Genomic DNA, 26,959 nt, shown 5'->3' on the forward strand with positions numbered 1-26,959 from the left:
GTTAGAAGAGGTTCTGCAATATAAATCAAGGAAGCACACACTGTCCCCTGAGATTTTAATGATTTGTCACTATACTACACTGACAAAGAAAAGCAACAAATTTGCAACTTTGAAATACTTTTGAGTTTAGGATAGGCAAATCATTTCTGACAGTAAAACTTTAGGCATGACATGAAAAAAATATATAACCTGTAATATAAGCCCCTTCAATCACGTTTATTGAAAATCCTTCCATTAAAACATTTAAAAATGGATGATTCTGATGGCAACATCACCCTGAAAAAAGACATGAAATCATATTTAATAAAGTTGAAAAACCTTCACAGAGCAGGTGCTCTATTAGGGGAATGATAAGGCCTTCTTTTAAGAGATGGGATCAACCTCAAAGAACACAAAACAATTCCAGATACGCATCACAAAACAGACCACTGACTGTTGTTGAAATCTACTACATTTAGAAGATAGTGCAAGGAATATACATTATCAACTGGTCAAATTTAGGCAAGTTATTTTGAGTTCAGTTTTAACTGTTTCTTAAACTCTCACATACATCTCTTTACAGGAAGACAGGGAAATGATACCTTACAAATACCTAACTCACTGTAATCAAAGAACAGAACACAAGGATACATATTTAATCTACTTCGTTGCTTATTGCTCAGGATCAAAGTAATGCCAATCCTCAAGAGACAAACAAAACAAAGCAAAACACAAAACTCAAATTCCTTTCACTTTTGCATAATATAGATCTTAACCTGAGGTCCCAGGACCAGGCTCAAGATGACTGTAATTGCATACAAAATTATGTGTGTCTATTTCACCGAGAAGAGGGTCCTAAAGGCTTCCGTGACTCCAAAGAAAGGTTAAGAACCACTGAAGTAGACTTTTCCAGAATCCCTAAAACTCAACAGTGAACATTTTAAACAAAATTATACTAAAGGTAGTATCTATCTGAATACATGTGCACAGTCCTGATACAAACATCCAAGATGCCTGCCAGCCCTATCACTGTATAGCTCACCACTCTCAAATCAGCCCTACATGGGAACATCACCTGCACACACTCTCACATGCCAGCCACAGCAGCTCTTCATTCCCTAAGCATATACATGTGTCAACAAAGCATGTGCTAGTTGCCATTCCCAGAACAATATGGATCTGACCATCTCTGGGAAAAAATACACGTTCTTCCTAAAATATTACCCTATATATTTACTATGCCTTGACCATAGATGTTAAAAATTACAACAAAAATAAATGAAATTTAAAATACAATGAAATTCCCACACACCATATGTATGTAATTAACTGGGAAAAAAGCATCACTCAGGTATTACTGAGGGTCCATGGGAGATGCATATAGGGTAAACACTGTAATAATGATGCTTGAACACGGGACAATCAAAGCCAGACTCACGCAGCACCATCCTGAGAACATGGTTGTGGAAGGCACCCTTCTCCAAAGGCAAAAGCACATTCCTTTGATTGGCACAAGCCATTCCTGACAATGGATCCGCGATGACAGGGACTGTTCCGCAATCAGGAAGTGTGCGTGTGTGTTTTGTGGGGGAGGGATATGCTAGATGTGATCAAAGACTGGCTCTCTTCAAGAAGAGCATATGGGATCTTAAATCGTGAAGACAGTCTTCGAGGGTGAGGCAGGGGCATTTATCATTTCTACAGGAGACATTCCTCGACAATGAACATGTTCTGTGCAGATGTAACGCGGGTGTCACTACCTTTAGTGGCTCCCATCTAAGAATCTCAAGCAGAGCCTGATTGGAGGGGAGGAGGTGGTGGGGGTGGAGAAAGGTCTGCATTACCCTCCGGGTGAGTGTTGGGCGGTTGTACATTAGATACATTTTATCTCAGGCGGCACAATACTCCCGGGGGTTGGGGGTTTGGGCGCAGCCGCAGGGAAGGGGAGGCAGGGGGTGCAAGCCACCAGCTTCAGGGCAGGCGAATCCTCGGAGGAGGACCGGTGCAAACCTCCCCCTCGGCCCACTAACCCGTGCAACACCAGCCTCTCCTCGGGCCGCGGGGCGAGCGGACTCTGCAAAACTGGAGTCCGGCCCGGGTCCGGGAAGAAGGGGGCGAAGGTGCAGAAGCGGGCGCCCCCGGCCCAGGATCGGGGCCAGAAGAGCGCAGCGCCCCGGGCCTCCCCGCCGGATGGGGGCTGCTCCGGCCTACTGGACGCAGCTGCCTTGGCGAAGGGCTCACCCGGCGCCCAGAGCCCCAGTCGGCTCAGCGGGCGGCGGAGAGGAAGGGCTGCTGCCAGGGGCGCAGCCGCGACTGTGGCGTGTGCGTTGGGGGCAGGGGCCCCTACTCACCCGGGCCGGCCGCCTCCGCCTCCGCCGCCCCGACCACCGCCTCGGCGGTCCATCCCTGCGGCGGGGGGCCTGTAGCCGCGGCGCTCGAGTAACAACCGCCGGCCGGGCCGGCCCCTCCCCCCTGCCCAACGTCTGTCCTCAGGGCCGCTCCGCAGTCCCGGCCTCGGCCGCCGCCGCCGCCGCCGCCGCCGCAGCGCTACGTGGCCGCCGCTCCGACGTCTCGCGACTCCCTTCCGAGCGCGCGAGGGCGAGCGGGGCCGGCGGGGCGGGCGGCGCGCGGGGAGGGAGGCAGGGGAGGGGGTGTGCGTGTGTGCTTGTGTGTGCGGAGAGGAGTGCAGGGAGGGAGGGAGGGAGGGCGAGCGCCGGCGAGAGCGCGCGCGCGCCCGCGGCCCCTTCCCTCTCCGGCCCCCCCGCCCTACGGGGAGCCCGACACCTCCCTCCGCCCGCCCCCCTGGCATCCCGGCCGCTGGGCGCGGCGGCGCGCATGCGCAGCCCTCGGGGCCGGCCCCGGCGCACCTTTTCTCCCTCCTGCTCACATTGTGAGCGCTCCGCCGCCCGCAAAACTGCCGATTCCCGCTCCACCCCCGCCTCCCCCACTCCACCCACTCCCGGGCACCCAGGTAAAGGCGTGGAGTGCGCGTGCGCACCGCTCTTCTTGGGTTTGGGGGCGTGGCTGCTGAAAGGAAGCCAAAATGTAGAGTGGGAGGGAGCTTTGGGTTCTGGGGGGTGGGATTCCACGAAGTAGGGGGCGGGTTAAGATTAGGGAAAGGTGAAGTGAAGAAAAGTAGGCCCGAGTGAGATTTAGAAGTAAAAGAACTTCTTTGGTTTATGAAATAAGGTAAGAAAACAAACAACTTGACTCTGGCCTCCTTGTTACTGAAGAGCAGTGTGAGTGACAGAAGACAGAAATAAAAGAGGCAAAATATAAGCAGTAGTGGTCATTCGCTAGAGTAATGGGACAGCTAATAAAAACGAGAAATTTAGAGATCACCCAGGGTGGTCAGAAGAACATATTTAGAGCCGTGCTTGTTCTGTGGCCAGAAATAGGGAAGGGGATATGTGTGTGTGTGCGCGCACGCGCGTGCGCTTGAGACAGGGAGCTGCTGAAAGAAAGGAAGCCTCCATTTAAGTATTATAGCATTATGACTAATTAGCTATTAATCATTAATATAATTAAGGGTACTATTAGCTAACAAGGTAGCATTTATCCAAGTTCATAGCCAAGAGAAGTAGTCCATAATTGAAAGTGCTTGGAGTACAGAGAGGGGAAATGAACCCAGCAAGGTAAAGGCCTTAGATGGAGTAGAACCAAGGCATGACCTTTCCCACCATAAACCAAACTTCCTTGATGATTTCCAAAGTTTAACTTTTTTTTTTTTTTTTATGCGGTACGCGGGCCTCTCACTGTTGTGGCCTCTCCCGTTGCGGAGCACAGGCTCCGGATGCGCAGGCTCAGCGGTCATGGCTCACGGGCCCAGCCGCTCCGCGGCATGTGGGATCTTCCCAGACCGGGGCATGAACCCGTGTCCCCTGCATCGGCAAGCGGACTCTCAACCACTGCGCCACCAGGGAAACCCCTTTTTTTAAAAAAATAAATTTATTTTTTCATTTTTGTCTGTGTTGGGTCTTCGTTGCTGCTCACGGGCTTTTCTCTAGTTGTGGCGAGCAGGGGCTACTCTGTTACGGTGCATGGGCTTATTGCGGGGGCTTCTCATTGCGGTTGCTTCTCTTGCTGCGGAGCTCGGGCTCTAGGCGCACAGGCTTCAGTAGTTGTGGCTTGTGGGCTCTAGAGCGCAGGCTCAGTAGTTGTAGCGCATGGGCTTAGTTGCTCTGTAGCATGTGGGATCTTCCCGGACCAGGTAGCGAACCAGTATCACTGCACTACCAGGGAAGTCCCTCCAAATTTTATCTTACTTGGAATTCCTAACTATCCTTCCGGAGCACAGTCTCTGGACGTGCAGGCTCAGCGGCCATGGCTCACGGGCCCAGCCGCTCCGAGGCATGTGGGATCTTCCCGGACCGGGACACGAACCCGCGTCCCTTGCATCGGCAGGCAGACTCTCAACCACTGTGCCACCAGGGAAGCCCTATCCTTCCATTATTAAAAGCACACTTAACAAATGTTCTTGCACTGAGGCTGAGCTCTCAACATTTTGAAGACACATGCAGGTATTTCTCCCCAAAATAGCAGCCCCCCAAAAATTCCTGTGGAGAGTAAAATGACCTGAGTCTGGGAAAAGGTTAGGGAAGAGACTGAAACTTTATAAAGGGGTTTGAGGGTTAACTCCGTCCTTAGCTACTTCCAAAAACCCATGCTTGGTTTTTATTAAACTTGGACTCCATACTCTAGGGATTGCAATTTAGCAACTTTGGGTCATGTTCTTCAATAGTGAGTGTCTTCAGTAGGTAAACACTAAAAATGATATCATATTTTAGCAAGTAGAGAAAATCTTCAGGCAGAACAGGAGGAAGCAAGCATAAGTAGTAAAAGAAAAGACTTAGATTCAGTGTGAGAAATAACTTGGCATCCGTGGAGGCTGGTGAGCCTAGAATATCTGACTGAGGTGTCCAGCTTTGCCTTCTTGGACATTTGATCCATCCCCCACCCTCTGCCTGTCAGGGCTATCCTGCTTGGAAGAGGGGTATGCATAGTGACGGCTAAAGAACCAAGTCTCTAGGAGTTTCTACCCACAGGCCAAACCTCTGAAGGGCTCCTAGTCATTGGAATAGTAATATTGTCACCGTTCATTTGAAGCATGTTTTATGGTTTTTGCAGAAAGGTTATGTCCATTATCAGATCTTGCAACAACCCCATGAAGCAGGCAGAACAGGTATTATTCCCAGTGAAGGAAATCCAGGCCAAGGTATGTTTACTGGCTCAGCCCATGTCACCCAGCCCAGTCAACAATGGAGGCAAAGCAGGACTCCCAATGTGCTGTCCTGTCGAAGGGTTTAACAGGCCTTCTCGGAAAAACAGCTACATATTCCTCTGGATTTAAAACAGGTAGCCTGGCCATGTGAGGGACGATAATTCTAATATTCAGTTCTACATCTGCATCTCCTTTAGTTCATGGGTTTTTTCATCCTTGCTCTCTCCAGGACCCTGGCACTTGCCCTGTGTATCTGAAGCCTTGGCAACTGTTACTCTGGAAGGCCCTGGGCCTGGCAAGGCGAGCCCAGTCCCTCTGCTCTCCCTTAACTCTTCCCCCTTGAGAAGCTACAGGAAGAAGGGCTGTCATCACTTTGCTAGTCCCAGTGCCTCCCTTCTTCGTCTTAGCAGTCATTATAGGCAACATTTAGCACCCACATCTGGCCTTATTGGAAGACGAGGCTTCTGTCATCCTGGTTTCCTGGCCCTGGATAGTTCTTCACTAACTTTCTCATTAAGGCTGTGGGCAGAAACCAACAGAACCCCCTGCCCCCCCCTTTTTCTTTTGGTCACGCCACGTGGCTTGCGGGATCTCAGTTCCCTGACCAGGGAATGAACCTGGGCCATGGCAGTGAAAGCCTGGAATCCTAACCACTAGGCCCACCATTTTTTTTTTTTGATTTAAAAATTTTAGTGAAAATTCTTTATATTTTGACAGCTCTGGAAACCTTCACAAATTTAATTTAAACAGCAGCAGAGTTATCTTGTTCCTGTAAGGTGAGCTGGACAGGCTGGTACAAGCTCCCTATTCACTGCGTTTCTTTGCTCCCCAAGTTTCCAGGGGTGTACCCCCAGTCAATTATAGTCAATAATAGTTCTTGCCACCTGTACTTATAGAGGGGCAGTGGTTGTGGCTCCCTGCTCACCCATTAACTAATGTAACCCCGTCCTACTGCACCGGACTTGGGGCCAGAGCCCTGGTCGTGGTCTCCTAGGCCCTAATACTTGTAGTGCTGTGACCTTTGTACAATCACTCCACCTCTGAGGCTTTGTAAAACGAGGGGATTATATGGCTCTTAGTGCCTTCCAGAGCTGATACCTAGGATTCTACTTTAGAAAGTTGACTGTGTTCGTTAATACCTTGGAATTCCATTCCTTTCCTAAGAGTTACTATCCAATTCTCATCTTTAAGCCCTTCCTATTGGAAACTGCCCCTTTTATAGAATGGATAAAGCTGTCCTGGACTCCCCTTTTGTATTCACTTCTTTTTTCGCAGATCTCTAAGCAATAATGTTTAAAGACAGCTCAGAAAGCTGGACTTTTGGCTTGTCTGCCATGGGGCTTGTACGTGTGCGTGCACTTGTGGACATGTGTATATGTGGTCCATGGGCACTTTCATTCTGTGCCCCCTCAGCTCCCACCACCCCCACTAAAATTCCAGAGAAAAGTTAAAACAAATGCCAGAATGCACCACAAGGCCAGGTATGTGAGTGGAGCTGTTTTGCTTTGGGGATGGAGATGAGGGAGGCCATTGAGATAGCCAGTGTCACTTCAGTCTCGGCTGGTTTTAGCTGTAGCATGGCCTGGGACCATCATTTGGTTCATAGTTCCCTACAGCTGTGGTCTCTATACATCAGCTTCTCCATTTGAAACATCTCAGAGTTTGGATCATGATTCCTCTGGTGTCCTTATCATCAAAATGCATTTCATAATTTAAAAAAAAACACACATATGGGGACTTTCCTGTTGGCGCAGTGATTAAGAATCCGCCTGCCAATGTGGGGGACACGGGTTCGATCCCTAGTCTGGGAAGATCCCACATGCTGCGGGGCAACTAAGCCCGTGTGCCACAACTACTGAGCCTGCGCTCTAGAGCCCACGAGCCACAACTACTGAGCCCACGTGCCACAACTACTGAGCCCACGTGCCACAACTACGGAAGCCTGCATGCCTAGAGCCCGTGCTCCACAGCAAAGACCAGCCACCGCAATGAGAAGCCCGCGCACCGCAGCCAAGAGTAGCCCCTGCTCACTGCAACTAGAGAAAGCAAGCGCACAGCAACAAAGACCCAACACAGCCAAAAAAACCCCAAACCAAAACCGAACAAAAAACCCAAAAAACAAACAGAAAACACATATGTGACAATTTCTACAAATCTTTCTTTTACAGTATTTCATTTAATCCTCCCCTCAACCCTGGGAGGTAGGAAGGGCAGAAAACATTTCTGCTCTTTATTTTTCACAGCAAATTAAAAACAACGTCCGGATTTTAAGGGTAACATGGCCAGAATGAAATCCTGGGTCTCCAGGGTCCAAGTCCAGGACTTGTCTGTGACACGGTACTGCAGCCCTTTGCTGGACACCATACAAAGCACATGGAACAGATGTGGTCTCTGCTGTCTGGAAGTTTGGACTCAGATGGCCAGCCACGATTCTGGCCAACATAAAAGGACAAAGTGATTCACGGTCGACTCACATACGCCAATAAAGAAATGAGTTAAATAGATAAGGAAAGCCATGTTTACCTGGCCTATTAATGATTTTTTAAATTCCAGTTGGGTAGAAAGGACAGTGTTAATGAGGCTAAGGTTTTAGGCCAATCCCATTCTGCCTACTTGCTTCACACGCGGAAAAACTATTTGTAGCTGCACTGCTGCTCTTTCCCCTTCTTGTCTTCAACATTCTATCAACCTTCCTGAAAGAACTACTAAGTGTCTGTCATGCAAGGTGGGAATCAAGGACCATGAAGAAATCATCTCTACCCTCAAGCAGCCTCTCTAACCATCTTCCTCATTCAAACCACTTGTGAAAGCATTAGTTAACCCTGCGTCTACCATCTCTACGGATGGAAGGACAGATTAACTTAGTCTCTGTCCTGTTGTGTGAGGGTCTGAGATTCATCTTTATCCATGCAAGATGGCCAGTTAGGACAGCAGAGAGGTGGGCTTTGGGATCTGAGGGACGCTGGTACTACCCCAGAGAAAACAGGCTACCACACTACCTGCAAGAGCTTAGCTTCCTGGATATCTAAGCAAAGGCCAAGAGGAATCCTGGGGTTAGGGAGTGTGGGCAGCCCAGGGCAGGGACCCACAGCAGGAGAACATCTCCCATCTCTAAATGGACAGTTGCAGCCCAATTCCTCCCCTGGGGGGGTTCTGCCTCAAGGTCCATCTACAGGGGAGTGATCTAAGGCAGTTAGGCCCGAATTGTGTTGGAGTCTTTAAAGAGGTTCTGGGATTCTTTTAGGCAGCGTGCTTAATTGTTGTCAGTAATTGATGTGACATATGCCCCAGAGGCATGCACTGAGGTCCAATGGAAGACATGGTTTTTAAAAATTGGAATTAATTAATTAAAGAAGGCGGCTGCACGGGGCTGTGAGTTCATGCCAGACTCCGCAACCCTAAACCTGGCAATCCACCCAACCGGCCTCGCTACCTGAGGAACAATCCCCAAATTCTCACAGAGGTGGGATGGGAGACCTGGGATGCAGTGCAGGACATGGGGGCTGCAAGGGGGAAGGACAGGGCTCAGGGAACCCCCTCTTAGCTTTTGTGACCCTCAAAAGGCTCGTCTCAGGAGAACAGTTTGGGAGCCCCAATAATCGTGTTGGGGGGGCCAGAAAACTGCAGAAAAGGGAAGGCATGGCCAAAGGAGGTGTGTGAGATTGTGGGGGAGGGGTGACAAAGGGGATGAGGGTGTCTGAAACTGGGGGCTGGAGTTGTTAGCAGGACTGAAGAATGATGGAGCCCCTCAGGTAGCGCCTGGGAAGACCTGGGGGTGGAGAGGACCCTGAAGGCGGAGCTCAGAGGAGGTGGAGCTCAGAGGAGGTGGAGCCTGGATGTAGGGGGCGGGAACCCAGTGCCTGGGGCCTCTGGCATTCAGAGGTATTCATTAAACCCCTGACCTGAGGGCGTTAACTAAGCTGTGGCAGCTTTTCACAGGAGTTGGGTTAAGAACAACAATAACAACAATAATAACAACAATTAACGATAATGAGACCTTACCTGCAGCAAGTTGTTCCTAGAGCTTTGTAGGCATTAAGTCATTAGTTCCCCTGGCCCCTCAGGGCCACCTTTTTCTTGAAGTGATGGAGGCGCTAGAGGACACAGTTAATCCTGTGGGGCCCAGCCTCCTGCCATTGGCTGGGTGGGTTCATTCACATCCAGGGGGGTAAAATCCAGGCTTCACCTCCCATTGCATAAACTGTTATAATCTTTTGCATTTACTTATAGGGTCTCTGAAATGATACTTAAATGGAGTGCGTATAGAAATGTAGAAATCAGCCATCACAACACGTCTAAACAACTTTGATGTGAAAACTCAAGTCCCACCTGACAGCACCAGGCTGGATAATATGCTGCAGTGGAGAGTGGCCTGCAGATGACCAGGGAGTGACCCGGAACTGACCATCTGCTTGAAGCCCTCACTGGTGGCAAGGCTGAGGCTTGGCCTGCAAACAAGGTAAATTGGAGGATTTCAGGTGTTTACCCCCCACAGACCAAAGACGGAAGTTTAGAGTGAGAGCTAGAGGTGAGTAAAAAAAGGAGGATCATTCTAGATTGCAGAGTCATATGGGATGCAGCCTGGGAGCCAAACCCTGAGCAAACCTAGTGCCAATAGTGACTACCCTTGCAGATTTCAACCGTTCTTTTTATGTGTTTCACGTAACAGTGACTACAAATGACACACACTCAATCCAAAGACAGACTTTCACTTACATGCCATAGATGGTGAGAGTCATCATCGTTAACCTATTCAACATCAAAGACAGCAATATAGACAAAAAAATCTCAGTATGCCTAAACAGAATGGGTATCCGGGTCATCCTTAGGTCACGGAGCAGTGGGAATGATGCTCCCCATTAATGGCGAGGGCAGGTGAGATACAGAGCAGGATCTGAGCTTCTCTGAATCTCAGAGTTGGGCAGAAGAAGAAACTGTCACAGCTGAAGTGCTATCACCATTCATATCAGAGAAATAAGAGGGACCAGTCCTTACTATTCTGACCCTTGCCATCCCTCTAGAAACACAGCCTTCCCTCCCTTCCCTGTATTAGTCCAGAGAAAGCCACCTTCTAGAAGGTACTAGAACTTTCAGGGCTTGAATACCAATCTCCCTTGCAGATTACATCACAGAACATAGAGTAAAGTGTTATATGGTGGACTTAGGGAACGGAGTATTCTGGTTAATCAAATAATCTGGTTTTAAAGTAGTACTAAACACATAGTAACATTTGGGACCTACTAAAATTATTCATTGTTTATCCAAAAGTTCAGATTTAACTGGGTGTCCTGTGTTTTATCCACTTGCAGGTAAACTTCTAGGAGATCCAAAGCCACTCCTTTGGAGTTCCTTAGAGAAAAAAGCTTCAGGTTCATTGGTGACAGAAAAATGGGGACAGAGAAGATAGGGAAGCAAGAGGCCCTAAACCAGGTGCCCATCGACTCAGAAGCACGCTTACCATCACACTGGGTGCATAGGTAAGATGTCACCAGGTCTTTAACTGGCCCTGTGTCAAACCAAACAGTTGTTTCAGAGATCTCAGGGAAGAGCTTAAGAGAAAACATCACCTACTCTCTAATATTATCCAACACAGACAGAGCCTCACCTAAGAATGGGAACAGACAGGGGCAACTTACATCCCTCATTTCATTTTGCCAACAGAGACGAAGAAGGTGCGTGTTCCCCTGAGCAATGTGTTGCCATTCAGAGGAGCTGCATATTTCCTCTGTGCCAAAGAATCCCCTGGTGCTTGGAGACCTCCTTCCTGTCGTGTTGATGGTCCTGTGGAAATGGGCCCCATAGGAAGCTTGGTTCTGCTCTGCGTGGCATTGACTGTGCATGTCTTTTTCCTGACCAGGTTGCTGTTCTTAGCACCTACTAAGCACCTAGATGTCCCCAACTTATTGAGAGCTTTCCACTGTCCTAAATGTTGCACCTCTGTTATCCCATAGAATCCTTCCAACTTCCTTTTGAGGTAGGTATCCGCATTTCACAGATGAGGAAACCAAGGCAGAGGGAAGTAAAGTAGGAAATAACTTAAGGTCACATAAGCCTTAGGTGACAGACTCAGGATTGAACCCAGGGGGTCAGACTCCTTTGAACCACAATGCTGTACTGCCCAACACCCCAATTCAGTCACACCACTCTCCTGCTCAGAATTCTTGAATGGCTCCTGTGATAAGCAGAATAATGGCTCCCTAAACCTGGAACCTGCGAATATGTTACCTTACATTGGTGGAAGGGACTTCGCAAATGGGATTAAAGTTAAGGATCTTGAAATGCAGACCTTAGCCTGGATTATCCAGTGGGTCCAATCTAATCACAAAGGTCCTTAGACGAGAGAGGCAAGAACATGCGAGTCAGAGAAGGAGATGTGACCAGGAAGCGGTGGTCAGAACGGTGTGATTGCTGGCTTTAAGATGGGAGAGGGACAAGCACCAAGGGATGTGGGCAGCTTCTAGAAGTAGGGATAGGCAGAGAGCGGACCCTTCCCTAAAGCCTCCAGAAGGAACACAGCCCGCTGCCGCCCTGATTCTGGCCAAGTGAAGCTTCTGACCTCCAGAACTGTCAGATAATACGTCTGTGTTGTTTCATGCCACTCAGTGTTTGGTGATGTGTTACAGCAGCAGTAGGAAACTAATACAGCTTCCATTGCTTAAAGGGACATCTGACCTGCTTTGCAAGGCGTTCAAGGGCCTCATGTTATCTTCCCCCTGTCTGAGTGCCTGGCTAGCTTATGCATCCCACCCCATGCTTTACATACTGAACTTCTTCAGGATCTTCAACAGCCGTGCCCTTTCTTACGTCAATGCCTTTGCCTGGAACACCCTATCCTCCCTTGTTTGTCTGGCAAACTCCTCATCCTTTATGTCTCAGCTAAAACAATACCTCCTCTGTGAGGCTTTTCCTACTTCCCCCAAAGGAACGTAGGGCTCCTTTCCTGCATTTCATGCCTCTGCTGCAATTCATGTGCACTTCTGTTAAAGCAGATATTAAGAACCGGTCACTTCCCTCCCTGGGTTAAAAGCTATTTGAGGGCACAGGACCTCTCTTCTCACCTTTGGTCTCCTTTAGTACCTAGCATGGTCCCCAGCACATCAAATTAAGGTCCCCAGAGAATAGAGCTCTTATCCTGACCTGTGCACTGGACCAGTGATGCAGCCCCTCTAGCCCCGTTTCTCCGTTGATAACAAGCGTTAGGGGGGAAATCATCCCTTCCCTTCCCTAGTGAGAGATAATGACAAAGAAAGTGAGACATGGGAGTGTTTCAAGTTAAAAAAGAAGAAGTGCTAATCGAAGTTTTGTGATATTCCAGCTGCAACCACGGTAGACAATGCTTCCTCTCCAAGTCTCAATTTTTTCAGCTGGGAAATGGGTCTAGAGACGAGCTGTACGGAGACAGGAGCTGTGGCCACTTCACGGCCTATTGTATCCCCTGCATCTACACTGCTCTTGATTCTCAGGTGAATCCTCTGATGCTGGTTGGTGAAGATCTTGAGGGAGGTTTTTCCACATTCTTCGGATTCATGGTTTCTCTCTAATGTCCACGCCGATGTTGGGTCTCATCTTGAGCGAAGGTTTCCGCACATCACGTTCTATGTAATTAAATTCCTGGACACTGAGTCAGAGGTGCCGTCCAAGCCTCCAGACTCACCCGAGGGCTCTCGCACGGACACATCAGATACAGGTTTCTTTCCAGTAAGACTTCTCTGATGTTGTATAAGACGGTTGGTGACACTACCCAAATGAAGGCTTATTCACATTTATTATGAATTTTTTTTCCTGTGTGAATTATCTGATGTTTAGTGAGAAGTAAAAGGCAAATGAAGGTCTCAGTAAAGGCCTATTACATACCCAGCCCTGGGCTGAGGGACTCCAAAATGTAAGGAATGGCCTCTGCCCTCTAGACATCTACAGCCTGGTTGGGGAGACAAGACTCATGTACATAAAACAGCTGGGGAACACGAGACACTGTGTAGTCATACCAAACCCCGGAGTGTAATAGAATTCAATGGGAATTCAGAGAAAGGAGCGGACCACCAGAGACTGACTAGATGGGAAAGTTGTATGAAAGAGGTTGGCCGTTAGCTTGACCTGAAAGGATGGTAGAATTGAGGCTGGAAGAGAGGAGAAAGGTGTTTCCCTTGAAAAAGAGAGAGAAAAGAAAGGAAGGAAGAAAAAAAGGGAGGGAGGGAGTGAGGAAGGAGGGAAAGAAACTCTTTCTAATGTAGGGATTTGCCCGTTGATTCAGGAAACTCCCACAAACGTAGGGCAGCAGCCTTTGAAAATTTTCTTTCTCTGACGCTTTTCTTGTTTTAGAGCTCAAGCCCCTTTCACTTCTACCAGGCACCCCTCAGAAGGAATGCTCTACTGCTGCCCTGCACATGCCAGCCACGCCTTGCCTGCCACCTCCACAGCATTCTTGGGGCCCATTCCAGTTTCACAACCAGGTGACAGAGGCACCAAACAGGGAGAGACCCCCACCAGGAGAGGGGCCCAGGAAAGCACCCAGGAGGCTTGTATTCAAGAATGTGTCCCCCCCACCTACACCCACCATCACTACCTCTAAAAACATTTCCATATGGGATGCTGACACTTAGAGAGAATGAGGGTCATCAGATCTGAAGCCCTTTAAAATATGTCAGGTGTTGTTTTGTTTTCTTGCGGTACGCGGGCCTCTCACTGTTGTGGCCTCTCCCGTTGTGGAGCACAGGCTCCGGACGCACAGGCTCAGTGGCCATGGCTCACGGGCCCAGCCGCTCTGCGGCATGTGGGATCTTCCCGGACCGGGGCACGAACCCGTGTCCCCTGCATCGGCAGGCGGACTCGCAACCACTGCGCCACCAGGGAAGCCCCGTATGTCAGTTTTACAGAAGTTTTCTGGGAACATCAGGAGTAGGGAATGCTTTATAACTTTTCCTTATTTTCTGCATCCCACAGAGAGCAGCAGATGAGCAAGAGGGTGGAATTTGCAGTGTCTCTTCTTGGTTAGATAGTTGGAGGACTTTTTCTGCCAATTACAGTGGTTAAACACTGACTCAACATCCAACATCTGCGTGAGAGGTTAGAGCCTTCATTCATGGACAAGTTTCCAAATGAAACACAGGGGTACTACCTCTCATGGGCGATGTAGTCAGAGAACAGAGGAGAGTGGATTTCACCCTCAACAAGGTGGCTGCTTTCTGGAGAGGTGGCAGGACCTGGTATTTCCCAGCACGGTGAAATCGGGAAGCGCCTTTTGCAGCCCTTGTCAGTTTCATGGCCCAAATGGTTTGTTTGGACGTGGAATTCTTTTTTTTTTTTTTTTAAACATCTTTATTGGAGTATAATTGCTTTCCAATGGTGTGTTAGTTTCTGCTTTATAACAAAGTGAATCAGCTATATGCATACATATATGGACGTGGAATTCTTAAGCTCTTAATTCTGTCCCTGCTTCCTGTGTCACTTCCCTAGGAGACTGAATTCATGAAGGGCGGGACCTAGGCACCCCCACCCCCATGGAGAGAACAGAATGGGGGCTGATGTCCTTGGGGTCTTACCATGTGGACATCCTGTTGGAACATTCTTCACTCCTCCCCAGCAAGGCACAGTCTGCTCTGTGAAGAATCCAGGCAGGAAGTAAAGGAGATCTCTGCGGCCACAGTGGAAATGCCCAGACTCTCAGGAACCCTGGATGGTCATCCAGTCTGACCACACATACCATTCTGTTTTCATTATTAGTGTCTGTCCTGACTGCTAGTTCATGGGCTCCCCCAGGACAGGAGGCATGTGTGCCCTAGACACCAGTAGAGCCATTTCAGTGTGTATCACAGTGCCTGGTACAGAGCGGCTGTTATTAAATATTTGTTGAATAAATCAACTATAAATGTGGAAGTGATTCCCTTAAAGAGCTCTTCGCTCTTGCTTAGATGTTGAGTTACATTACAAGATGGGTGTGTTGGGGGTGCGTAGGGACACCCTTGGGTAAGAAATGCATGGGAGGGCTCTGGAAAATAGCCCCAAAGTTCCATTTGTATCTGCTGAGTAACAGGGAACCCCTGCAGGTTCTTCGGGTCACCGACAGGAGAAGGCAAGCGGGCGCGGGTTTTACAGGCTGTATTTGATCTGGAAGAGGGTAGGGTTACCCGAAGAACAGTGCGTCTTCTGGGAGCCACCTAATCGCAGTGGCAAGTCCAGAGATGACTTTTGTGGCTGAAGGGTGAATGTTTCAGCCGGGTGAGTGTCAAGAATGCGGTAAGAGCTCTAGGGAGCCTTGCTGCTGTGTGAACTCAGAGCTGACGGTGGAAACAGAAGAGCCAGTGCAGTAATAGCCAAAAATGGCCAAAGAGGAAGACGCCTTGGGACCCAGCCCGGGATCCTGGCGTTGCACTGTGTGGAGTGGGGGTGAAACCAAATAGGAAGATGTGTCTTTCTCCTGAGGGCAGAGGCCGTGTCTTAAGCATCTACACCCACAGCTCCAAGCAGAGTGAGCGCCTTGCACACAGTAGCTGCTTAATAAATGCTAGATAAATGAATGCTGGTTGGCTGGCTCTGGGAGGCACTGAGGATGTGAGAGCTTGTGCGGGCCCCTGAAGCCCTGTTTACTGTCTTCTCTCCTCCCAGCTCCTCAGCCCACTCTTCTGTGTCGTCCCACCTCTGCTTTAAGCCAGAAGATGTTCCCAAAGATCGCGGCTCTCTAGGTGGCCAGCAGAGAGTAGGAAAGGTGACACTAGCACCTGCCACCTGGGTCTCAGCCTCAGCTGGTCAGGTCACTCCCTCCCTTCTCCTTGGGGTTCCCACTGCCGATAGGATCCCACCCAGCCCCCCACCCAGTCATCAGGTGTTGTTCACGTTTCCTCCTAGTCTTTCTCTCTTTGATCTCATCTGGGCAGGCAGGGACATGTCACTGCTGGAAGCCTGGCATAAGCAGATGTGTGCGTGCAGGCACACACGACCCTTTCCCTGTCTCGGAGCCGTCGTCTGGGCCTCTGCCCCTGGCCTGACCCATCTTTATGAGGCCGGGGCTCTTCCTCTCCATGTGCTGAAGGTAGCATCTGATGCGAGAGAGCCAGGCATTCTGCACATCCGTGTCTGCGGCGTTGGCCTCCCTCAGGGGCTTGGGGAAGATCCACCCATAAGGAAGGACCTTCCAGAGAGACAAGAAACCAGAAGCCTGACCTCGTGATGCCCACAGCACCTGGCAAGGAAGGTACCAGTTCTGCTGTCCTGGCCCAGACCCAATTCTCTCTTCCAGCATCCACGCCTTCCCTGGCTCCCCTCCAGGCCGACAAGATCTGCTCCAGTTGGGGAAGGATAAGTATGGTCTAATGAGTAGCGGCAGGAGAGGGAGGCCCCCATGATCTCGGTCACATCATACCCTGGCTCTGTGCCTCAGTTTCCCCCTTGAGAAAGTCTGCCCCTGCTTCCAGGGTTCGGAAGTTCCCTGGTCTCACTGGGGAAGAAACCCACAATGGTGTTGTGTTCCCTTGCAGCCAGGAGCCGCCCGCCCTGCCCTGCCCCACCCCAGGAGGACTTGGTAGTTGGTGAAGCCCGGCCAGCAAGGCAGGGTCCTGCAGGATGAAAGCTCGGAGACGCCAGAGCAGGAATAATAATGATAATCATCGGCTGTGGCGTCTCAACCGTCCAGGAATGCGAGGCCCACGCCCTGCGCTCCCCACACCCCGAGACACTCTGAGGGCTCCTTTCCCTTGATTTTACTGCAGTGGTCCCACACTTAGCCATTCCCAGCCCAATCCATTTGGGTTCCCAAGGACTGCAGTCCAGCTCCTGGCTCATCCAGCCCCCAGGTTCCCCATGGGAAGAGTGAGCTCGACTACAGGGTCGAGGGTAGGACGCCAGGCTCCCTGGAGGCTCGGGCTCCTGGGTTTCCCAGAGAAGCACTCTGGCCATCCCTGGCCTGGAGCGCTTTCCCACAGACCCATTTTTGTCTGGTCAGCTTGAGGTCCAGGAGCTTTGCCTGTGTCAATACAAATCAGAATTCGAGTCCTGGCTGGGCCACACATTAACTCGCGGTAGGACCTTGGGCAAGTTTCGTTTTGTTTTTAACTTCTTTGGGTTCGCTGTCTCACCTGCCCCAAAACTTCCAAGGTTCCCCCTTGTTCACTGAAGATAAACTCTGAATCCCGTAGTCCAGCATATGGCTGTTGAAGATCCGGTTCTTTGTTTTTTTGGCCGTGCCGTGCAGCCTGCAGGATCTTAGTTCCCTGACCAGGGAGCGAACCACGGCCCCCTCCAATGGAAGCGTGGCGTCTTAACCACTGGACCACCAGGGAAGTCCCAAAGATCTGGTTCTAATTCACCTTTCCAACCCCACTCTTCTTCACCCTCCAGATGCCAGCCACAAGTGACTCCCTGCTGTTGGTCATGCATATCCCATGCTTTCCCATTCTGGGGTTGCCATCCTTCTTTGGGAATGTCATTTTCTTCATTTCTACCTGGCCAGACCTTCCTAGCCTTTGAGGTCCAGGCCAGAGATCATTGCTTCCATGACTGCCTGACTCTCTTCCCACCTTGGAATGCTGGTTCTTCTTTGTCTGAACCGCAAGCTCCTGGGTCCAGCCTCTGCCCTGGTTACGTGCATATCTCAGCTTGCCCACTGGGGTCGTCAGTGTGCTGAGGTCTCCATCTCTGTGTCCTCATAGCGCCTAGTACAGCATCCTGCATACACGACACATGCTCAATAAATAAGTGTTGGGCATAAATTGTGGCAAATAATCATCCCCACCCTATTAACTTCCCCACACAAATGTGCTTTGAAAAAGTAAAAGTAATTCTTTTAATATAAAATTGTATGCATGTGTGTTCTCCCCAGTTTCCTCGGGGTAGTGGAACGCAGGTACCCAAGTATCCGGTGAAGGTATTAGCTCCCTAGCATTGGGCCGACATGTGGAAGGCTTTTCTCAACCAGTCGCTGGTCCAGTCTGAACTTAGATTCTGCATAGCAGGCGGCGAGCTCTTCCCTTCCTCAGAGAATGGCAATCCCATCCCTTGGGGGCTTCCGTTTTTCTAAGCCCCATCAGCCTCCATGTGCCGTGGGACTCATATGCCAGCAGGACCCCTGGATTCAAGTGTTGTTAAGAGATGAGAGGTTGGATGTGTTTCGAAGCCTCTCACCTGGATCCTTATGAGAACACCTTGGAGCAGTGTTCCCTGCTGCTGCCTGTTAGTGTTGTTAATAACAGTAAGAATAACTTCGGCAACACCTTGTATTTACTTAATGCTTTTCTCCAGGGAGCTCAACTAATCTTTCCCTCATCCCCAGAAAGAAGAGAAGGACCATGGCAATGAAAGAGAAGTGAGCCATTGCGGCCACACTTTGAGTACAAGCATCCTTTGTTCTAAGAGGTAAATACAATACGTAGCACTTCAGATGTGTGGAACTGATAAAGTAGGAAAGCAGTTCATGCCCTGGGACCCGAAACCTATGACTTAAGAATTTTCCCCCAAATCAAATCCTGAGTGAGATGAGAACTCTCATACTGAGAAGTTACATCTCATCAATTATAAAATTCGAGCATGCGCCCTTCATATAAGTTCAATTACTTACAAAGTGTACACACAGCCTAATATCCTTATATCTCAGGGCACAGTATATACTTGGGTGAGGTTTGTTTTTAACAATGGTGGAAAGTATAATTCACATATCAAATAGTGACCTTGATAATTACAAATTACAAAAAAAAGTTTTGTGGCTGTCATCGTGTCAGACCTGATCGGGTTGTCCCCGTGTTAACCTTCTGATGGGGCTGACAGAGAGCTCGTGTGACAAGCGCCAGTGGTGACACTTTCTTGTGTGCCAGTGCAGTGCTTTGCTGAATTAGTGTGATCTTTAACCTGCAGCTCCTTTGCAGGAATCTTTTTAAACCCCGTGTCCATTTCGTGAAGGTTAATTTAGTTCAATTTAGATGATATAATCCGCAATGTCATTTAACTAGGCAATGGAAACTGTGATACTTTGCAGGTTTCTAGCCATGAGCTAGGGAGTGGGGGAGCCCTGTCAGCCCCTCTGGTACCCTTGCTTCTGTGTTTCCCCCTGCAGACCCCACGTGTCATACATCGCCCATGGCTCCGTGTCCAAGGTTCCCTGATTCACTCTGAAGGGAGTCTTCTGCAACCCCACGTCATTTCCATCGCTGCACCACCAACCATTTCCTCTTTCTCCAAGCCCCTCCTGGCTATATCAGCCACCTCAAGCTCAAGCTTTCTTTTTCTTTTTCTTTTGGCCACGATGCATGGCTTGCGGGCCTCTTGGTTCCCTGACCAGGCCCTTAGCAGTGAAAGCACGGGGTCCTAACCACTGGACCACTGGGGAATTGCCTCAAGCTCACCCTTTCTAAACCTTCTTTGTCAAGCCCACCTTGCTCCTTTTCTTCCCCATCTCCAATAAGGACACCACTAAACACTCAGTTGCCCAGACCAGAAACCACAGGGTCAGTTTCCCCTCCTTTCTGCTTGCCATCCTTCCAAATTAGTCCACTTTCTTTCTTTTGTTTTTTCCCTTGAGTAGTATTTTTATTTTAGTTTTTAATTGAAGTATAGTTGCTGTACAATATGATATGTTATAGGTGTACAATATAGTGATTCACAAATTTTAAAGGTTATAGTCCATTTACAGTTATTATAAAATATTGGCTGTATTCCCTGTGTTGTACTATATATGCTTGTAGCTTATTTTTTTAAATTTAATTATTTTATATTGGAGTATAGTTGATTTACAATGTTGTGTTAGTTTCAGGTGTACAGCAAAGTGATTCAGTTATACATATACATATGTCCATTCTTTTTCAGATTCTTTTCCCATATACGTTATTACAGAATATTGAGTGCTATACAGTAGGTCCTTGTTGATTGTCTGTTTTGGATATAGTAGTGTGTACATGTTGATCCCAAGCTCCTAATCTATCCCTACCCCCCATTAGTCCACTTTCTAAGGGTCCTCTTTTTGGTGTCTCTGGCCCTGACCATTGCTGGGTTACTTAACCAATTGGCCTCCCTGCCACTGTTCTCGTCCCCGCTCATTTCCCCTCCGCATCTCTGCCAGAGAATTCTTTCAAATACAAGAGTCTGATTTGGGCCCCCCCTTCCTAGCCTCTCCACTTGCCTCAGGCCTAGGGGCTAAAGTTCGAACTCTTGACAGAGTACTGCCAGCCCAGGCCCTGCTGACCCTTCCAAACTGCTCACTCCCAGCCACCCTCCCTGCTCTCGACCCCTGGGCAATCGCCCAGGAGCCCCACCTCGAATACCATGTTCCCTTCTCGGCCTGATGACTTATGTTACTAAACCTCTAAGACTAGCATGCCCCACACCTCCCAAACACTGAAGGCAGGGAAAGTTACTCCATCTTCCAAGCGCTCCAGCACTTGGTATGAAACGCTCTTGTATTATGCTGAAATGTGATTGGTTAGCTGTCTGTGTCCTCCGTAAACCACTGGTTCCTGAGAGCTTAGACCACATCTATCTTATTTCTATCCCCTTCTTCCTAGCGTGGTGTGGTGCAGGCTCTCTGTGAAGCGCTGTCCCATGGACAGGAGGTGTTGGGAGCTTCTTCCCACCCATCACCTGCACTGCCCCCTACTCCACCCCCCAAAGGCTAACACTTAAAAAACAATACTAGGTACCAGGTACTGTTCTAGAAGGCTTGGGCATATTTGCTCACTTCATCCTCTCCTCGCCACAACACCATGAGGTCGCCACTCCTGGCATCTCCACTTTACAGATGAGGAAACTGAAGCGCAGAGAAGTTATGCATCAGTTCCAGGTCATGCAGCTAGTAAGTGGCTGAGTCAGGAGTGAAACTCAGCACCCTGGATCCAGAGCCCTGACGGTAACCTCGGTGGCGTGGAGTCGGTCCCATGCCACTTCACTCAGCCCTCTCACTGTTCTCCTTTCCCTCCACAAGAGTGGCTGCTGTTCCAAGGCCAACTGAACACCCTTCCACCCTGCCCAGGCGTGAGCTGAGGGTCCGGTGGCTCAGGTGGCTCTCTCCCCCGAGAGGGAAGGACAGACATGACAGTCTGCCTCTGGTCACCCCTGCCCCACTCTCCTTTGGGGCGGCCCCATGCCCAGCCACTCCATTCCTGGGCCAAGGGCTCTTTGGGGGGGATCTGAATCCTGGTCTCAGTAGGTCCAAATCATTTCTCTGGGACGGTGTGCCTGAACCACGCACATGATCCCCTCCCCTGCCCGCCAGCCCCTCGGGCACCTGGAGGGCTTTCCGCACCTGTTCCCCCTGATCAGCTTCTGGCCATTAATAATATCTCATTCTTCTCTGGGGCTTTTTGTCTATTCTGCCTTGCCTGCCCACGCTTCCTTCCTGTTCTTTCTCTTTACAACAAGATTGGGTATTTTTAAGCTGAGGTTTCCACTCATCTCTTACTGTCCAGTAGTTTGCTAGCCCTGGAGGCTACAGTTTGTGGCCTCATGCTGGGCCCAGCCTTGGCCCTCACCCTTAGCCATCTCTATAAAGCTCCCCCTTCTCTACTTTCGGGGGAAACACCCTAAACTGGCTGTTGGTCGAAGCTTTGGAAACTGCGCAGGACACATAGGGAGCTGACCCCCTCCCGCGATGCTACAAGATTGTATATGGAACCAGGTGAAGGTCACGAGTGCTGGAACCTCACCAGGCCTCCAGGGTCACCTCTCGGTCCACCTGTGTGACCCACATTAGGTGGCGTCAGGGGAGCTGCTGGTCCGTGGTGTGCACCATCTTTGCAGCTTTGGAGATGTGGCTCAGGGAGCTCCAACTCCCTCTCTGCCCTCCTGTAATGTCCAGGGTCCCCACCTCCAGGCAGCCCTTCTTGCTTTGCCTTCCGCTTCAGCCCCAGCCTGGCCCCCCATCGCTCAGTCCTCACGGATGGCCTCCAACCTCCACAGGCTTCTCTGCACCACCGGTGCTTAACAGAGAAACTTTTGTTTGAAGCCCAAACAACTGCAAAGGGAAGATAACTGAGCTTTTAGGGTTTCCTAGTTATTGTTTGTTTTTAAGTTTGGTTTCTGTCCTTGGCTTTCTTAAAAAAAAAGAGAACAGTGGCAACTAAACGAGTTGATAGCCGAGATTTTTATTTTTAAGCAACTGATAGTGACTCACTGCAGGCTGTTGGGCCCACGGCTAATGTTCTCTAAAGTAATTGATAGGCGTAAGGACAGCCCCAAGCACCGAGGTGTCCTACTGCGCCCTCTGAGTCACCATGAAGGATTAAAAGTATAGTCAGCATTGTTTTTATGTTGACTGTGCTTCATAAATATGAATTTGTTAAAAAAAGGGCACCCTCCCCCCCCCCCCCCGCCCAACCCCCAGTGTAGCGTATATAGCAACTAACTGATTATTGATTGGAAACCAGGGAACTGATGTTCCGGGCAGTCTAGTGGGCCTTCAGGACTTGTGGACTATAGTATCTGCAGCCCTCAACCCCGGCCTCGGCCCCAGCCACACCTCTGCTTCACACTCTCTTAACAGTCCCCACCACTCCCGCCGGTCAGACGCCCCGTGGTCCGGTCCTGAGCAGCGAAGCCTTCTGACCCCACCATGAGCTGGGACTATAGCCCTGTTCCATCTCGCTTGTTCCCTGGCACCCCTTTTGGAGTTGGTCAGTCATTCAGTCCGCAAACATTTATTGGGCATCCCGCACGAGCAGAGTGCCGTGCCGCGTGGCTACTGGGAAAGTCAAGAAAACGTTGGTGCTGCCTTCGGGAGAAAACACTCTCCCACCACAAACACCCAGAGAGCTGCTTACTACAAGTTCAAAAGAACTCCGTCTCAGAACCAAAGGGGTAACGGGGAGCCAAACAGGGTGGGCTTTATCAGAAAAGTCTTCTTGAAATGGGGACATTGGAGCCTAACTTTGATTCTCAGTAGGGCTGTCCCAGCTGAACAAATCGGTGCCCAGGGTTGGGAAGCTCATCCTGGCAGTGGGACCCAGAATTCCCCCGCCACCTCTGCCAGGAAGCTGCCTTGTGAATCCTGGGCTGCCCCTTCCCCTCTGGGCCAACTGGGCGATAAGGACGGGGGACCAGCCCCAGCAAGGAGGAAGTGGCCTGGCTTCCTGTTTGTTTGTGAATCTCAGAGCAGCACCGTGCAGCCATGAACCCCAGCTAAGCAGAACAAGCCCAGCCTGAGCCCAGAGTTCCAGGGAGACCCACCAACCAACCCAGCAAGTCCTCAACCATCTGGGACTCCAGAGCAGAGACCCATCCCAGGGCAGCCACACTTGGAGGGCTAGCCTGGTAGCAGCCATGCCAGGTCGGCAGGGTAAAGAGGTGGAGTAATGACTTCCCCAAAGAAGTCAGAGTCACACATTCATAATATGAAGCCTCTGGGCAGCTCCAGGGGCTCAAGCAATGCCATCTCCCCACCCCAAAGATTATTTCCTAGGACCCTGGACACAACCCTTTTGCCTTGTAAGAAAACCTTGTGCAGAGATTGGACCCTTTGAAAAATGGGGCAGCATTCATTGTGGTTTTGTTTGCAACAGCAAAACACACGAAAAACCACCAGCAAGTCATCCAAAAGCCGATTCGTGACAGAAAAACATGATAGATCCATACTGGGGGAAACGCTGTAGCCATTAAAAACAATGGGGTGGATTTGTTTGTGCTGCTGTGGTGAGATGTCCAAGATATTTCAGTAAATGAAAGCAGCAAGATACAGAACAGCGTGGTCCCTTTTCTGCAAATAATGAACAGCAGAGGACATGTTCATATTGGCTTAGAGATGTATGTGCTCCAGAATGCGTGACTTTTTTTTTTTTTTTACTGGAAGGAAATTTAAGTAACCTAACAGCGGTTATTTTGGGGACAGGAACTGTGAAAGAAAAGTGGTGGGAAGGCATTCAGTGTTCATTATGTATCTTCCTGTACCATTTGCATTTTAAAGTGATGTATATATGATATTGAGATAGATATACATATTTTAAAAATATTACCTGTGGGCAATGGGATTATGGTCCATTCTGTTTAATTCTTTGTACTTCTCTGTATCATTTAAAATAAAAAATATCAAAGCTATAAGTATTATTTTTAAGCCAGTTTAAAGAATCGGGCAGTGTGCATTTGCAAGATGAAACAGGGTAGAGCTAGGATCATACATTCTCCAGGACAACTGATGGAGGAGATGGGGAAAGTGCTTTGCTTTAAGATCAGTACACATCAGTAACAGCAGAGCCATTTGACATTCCACTTTGTGGATTCCTTATGGCAAATGTTTGAGCTGTCTCTGGTTTCCTTTAACCACTCCCTTTCCCTGTGTCTTCCCCCATTTCATGGCCTCATCATTTAACTTTCTTTTTTTTTTGCGGTACGCGGGCCTCTCACTGTTGTGGCCTCTCCCGTTGCGGAGCACAGGCTCCGGACACGCAGGCTCAGCGGCCATGGCTCACGGGCCCAGCTGCTCTGTGGCACGTGGGATCTTCCCGGACCGGGGCACGAACCCGCATCCCCTGCATCGGCAGGCGGACTCTCAGCCACTGCGCCACCAGGGAAGCCCTCATCATTTAACTTTTGACCTGAACCAAACAATAAGAAACAGAAATCTGAAGGGAGAAGAACATATACAATAAGACTTCAATACACACGACCTGATCACCTGTCATTTGGACTAACTTGTATTCGCTTCTTTATAAAGGACCTGTATCTGATTCAGCTTCTAATCCCCTGAAGCATCTAGCCCAGGACTGCACACAGTAGGCGCTCAATAGTTGTTGGATGAATAAATGGAACAACTTGTGTACATGACGCTTGTCCTTTTCAGGTCTGTTCATTCATAGAGTATCCGCAAGGTGGAAGGTCAAACCACCCCTAAGCCTATCAGATTTGATTTTGCTCCTCCTCACGAGTGTTTGGGGAAGCTGGAAGGAAACTCTTGGGGCCTCCGAAGGAGAATGTGATGTCTCCTCTGTGTCTCACAAATTCATTAACAACTGTTGAGCTCCCCAAGCTGACCTCAGGCTGCCAAAGCCTCACTACCCAGCACACCTGGAGCCTCCCTGGTTTTAGAAAGAGTTAAGCTGAGCTGGTGGCAATCTCCCACCTGGCGAAGAGAGGGGCAGCACCAGTTTGGCTGGTGGTTGGGGCAGGACACTTGGTATGTTTACAGCCACAGATGCCCAGGGGGTTTTGTATCCGGAAGTCGCCTGCAGACGGTCACCTCGATCTATTTACTTACCCTTAGAGCTGGTGCTAATGTCCTCCTGGTCCCTTCCCTAGGATATTTTTCTGAACATCTTGTGCTTGTCAACACAGCCTGGCACCCGCAGCAGCAGGCAGGTTGCTGCCATCTGATGGAGAAGAGAGGCCACAGCTTTGCCGGGCTGGGCCTGAAACAGACTTGAGAGATGGAAGGAACCTTTGAGAACAGCTTCTATGACAGTGGATTTCAAACTTTTGTAGCTGTGGAGCCCTTCCTTTAAATGACAGCAGTGACTAAGGCCTTCCTGTAAAACTGCTAAACTCAGCGCTGCTCTGGCTGTAGCAGGGGAAACACTGGACCCGTTCCACACTCCCCGAGCTCAGTTGGCAAACAGCTGATAGGGTGTTTACCCCTTCATTGTAAGGATGGGGAAACGGAGACCTGGAGATATAAAGGGACTTGCAGAAATTCTCTGTACAAGGCACACTTTGGAATCTGTGCAGCCAACCTGTACCCTCAACCTCAAATAAAGAAGGCCTGAACACAGCTTCCTGAGTGCTAGATTAAGCCACCTACCCCAAGACATCCGGGCTCCTGGGAGGAGAAGCCTGGAACTCAACTTCTACATCTTCTTGTTTGAATCAAACCAGGGTTAGACCCATGATGGTCCCTATGCCCCCTTCTCAATAGCTATAAGCATGGAATCAGGGGCACGTAGATGCCCATTGCTACCTCAGAATTCCAAAGGAGTTTCCTGATCTCTGACATTAGGGAGAGGCAGGCAGCCCCTTAGAACACAAACAGGGACAGAACAAGACTATTTTGAGCATCTCCTGTGGGCTGAGCCCTGTGCTGAGCATTTTCTCAACTGTCAACTCATTTATTCCTCAGCAGCACTGCAACGTGGATATTCGTATCTTTAGTTTTGATAAGAAAAAAAAGGATGATTGAAGCAGCTAAGTAATTTACCCAAGGTCTCCCAAGCTAGTCATTGGCAGAGTCAGAATCCAAACACAAATCTTTCTAATTCTAGAACCCATGTTCTTTCTACAAACTTAGTTGCCTTCTGGGGTGATAAATCTGGGATGCCCGGGCCAGCTTGGAGTTTCACAGTGTCAGCAAGGATGGCTGCAGTGCCCTGGAGGGAAGGGCCTTATGAAGGAGAAGGTGTTGTCTCTGCCTGCTATGGTCTAGCTGGGGATGGAAGTGTGCCTACGAAGAGAATGAAGACCCCTCATGCACAAGCCCACCTGTGAGTGCAAAGGATTTACAGGACAAGGGGGCCCGGATATAGAATCCTGGAAGCTGAGAGATGGGATGAAAACAGTACTAGACAGAGTGTGGACACCTGGATTCCACCCTTGGCCTTGCAACCTGCATCCTGTGGGACGTTGCGCAAGTCTCCTCCCCCTCCTCTCCCAAATGAAGGGGTTGTTCCTGAGGATCTGAAAACCTGCTACTCAGTTCTGTGCTGTTGTGACTCCAGTGGGGGTGGAGTTAGATAGGAAAGGATCCCCAGAGGAAGTGAGTGAGACGGGAGGGTTAAGGAAATAGCATTTCACACAGGGAGGATGGTGACGGCAAGCAAGGAAAAGAAGTCGTTGCTAGCCAGAGACGGCAAGCTCCTCTGCTCCTGA

At 49.6% G+C, this 26,959-nt stretch overlaps 2 protein-coding genes across 3 annotated transcripts in view; one reads left to right on the plus strand and one right to left on the minus strand.

Annotated features, from left to right (window-relative positions):
• Positions 1-2,471, minus strand: part of ZNF652 (zinc finger protein 652) — a 67,147-nt gene extending 64,676 nt beyond the window's left edge. Inside the window, exon 1 of one of the 2 annotated variants that reach the window (XM_004282646.3) lies at positions 2,331-2,471. The gene's annotated coding sequence lies outside the window, so the exon portion shown is untranslated. The remainder of the gene's footprint in view (positions 1-2,330) is intronic. The other variant, XM_033410968.2, reaches the window with a different exon arrangement.
• On the plus strand, positions 1,881-23,754 carry LOC117197737 (POLG alternative reading frame-like). Its single transcript, XM_049702546.1, has 7 exons — positions 1,881-3,168; positions 9,431-9,659; positions 10,510-10,677; positions 12,664-12,898; positions 14,654-18,361; positions 18,462-18,544; positions 22,656-23,754. Exon 1 carries the CDS (start codon positions 2,170-2,172, stop codon positions 3,073-3,075), a length of 906 nt encoding a protein of 301 aa, XP_049558503.1. The 5' UTR covers positions 1,881-2,169; the 3' UTR covers positions 3,076-3,168; positions 9,431-9,659; positions 10,510-10,677; positions 12,664-12,898; positions 14,654-18,361; positions 18,462-18,544; positions 22,656-23,754.
• The last annotated feature ends 3,205 nt before the right edge of the window (positions 23,755-26,959 follow it).

The sequence above is a fragment of the Orcinus orca genome, chromosome 19 (assembly GCF_937001465.1).
Source record: "Orcinus orca chromosome 19, mOrcOrc1.1, whole genome shotgun sequence".
NCBI lineage: Eukaryota > Metazoa > Chordata > Mammalia > Artiodactyla > Delphinidae > Orcinus > Orcinus orca.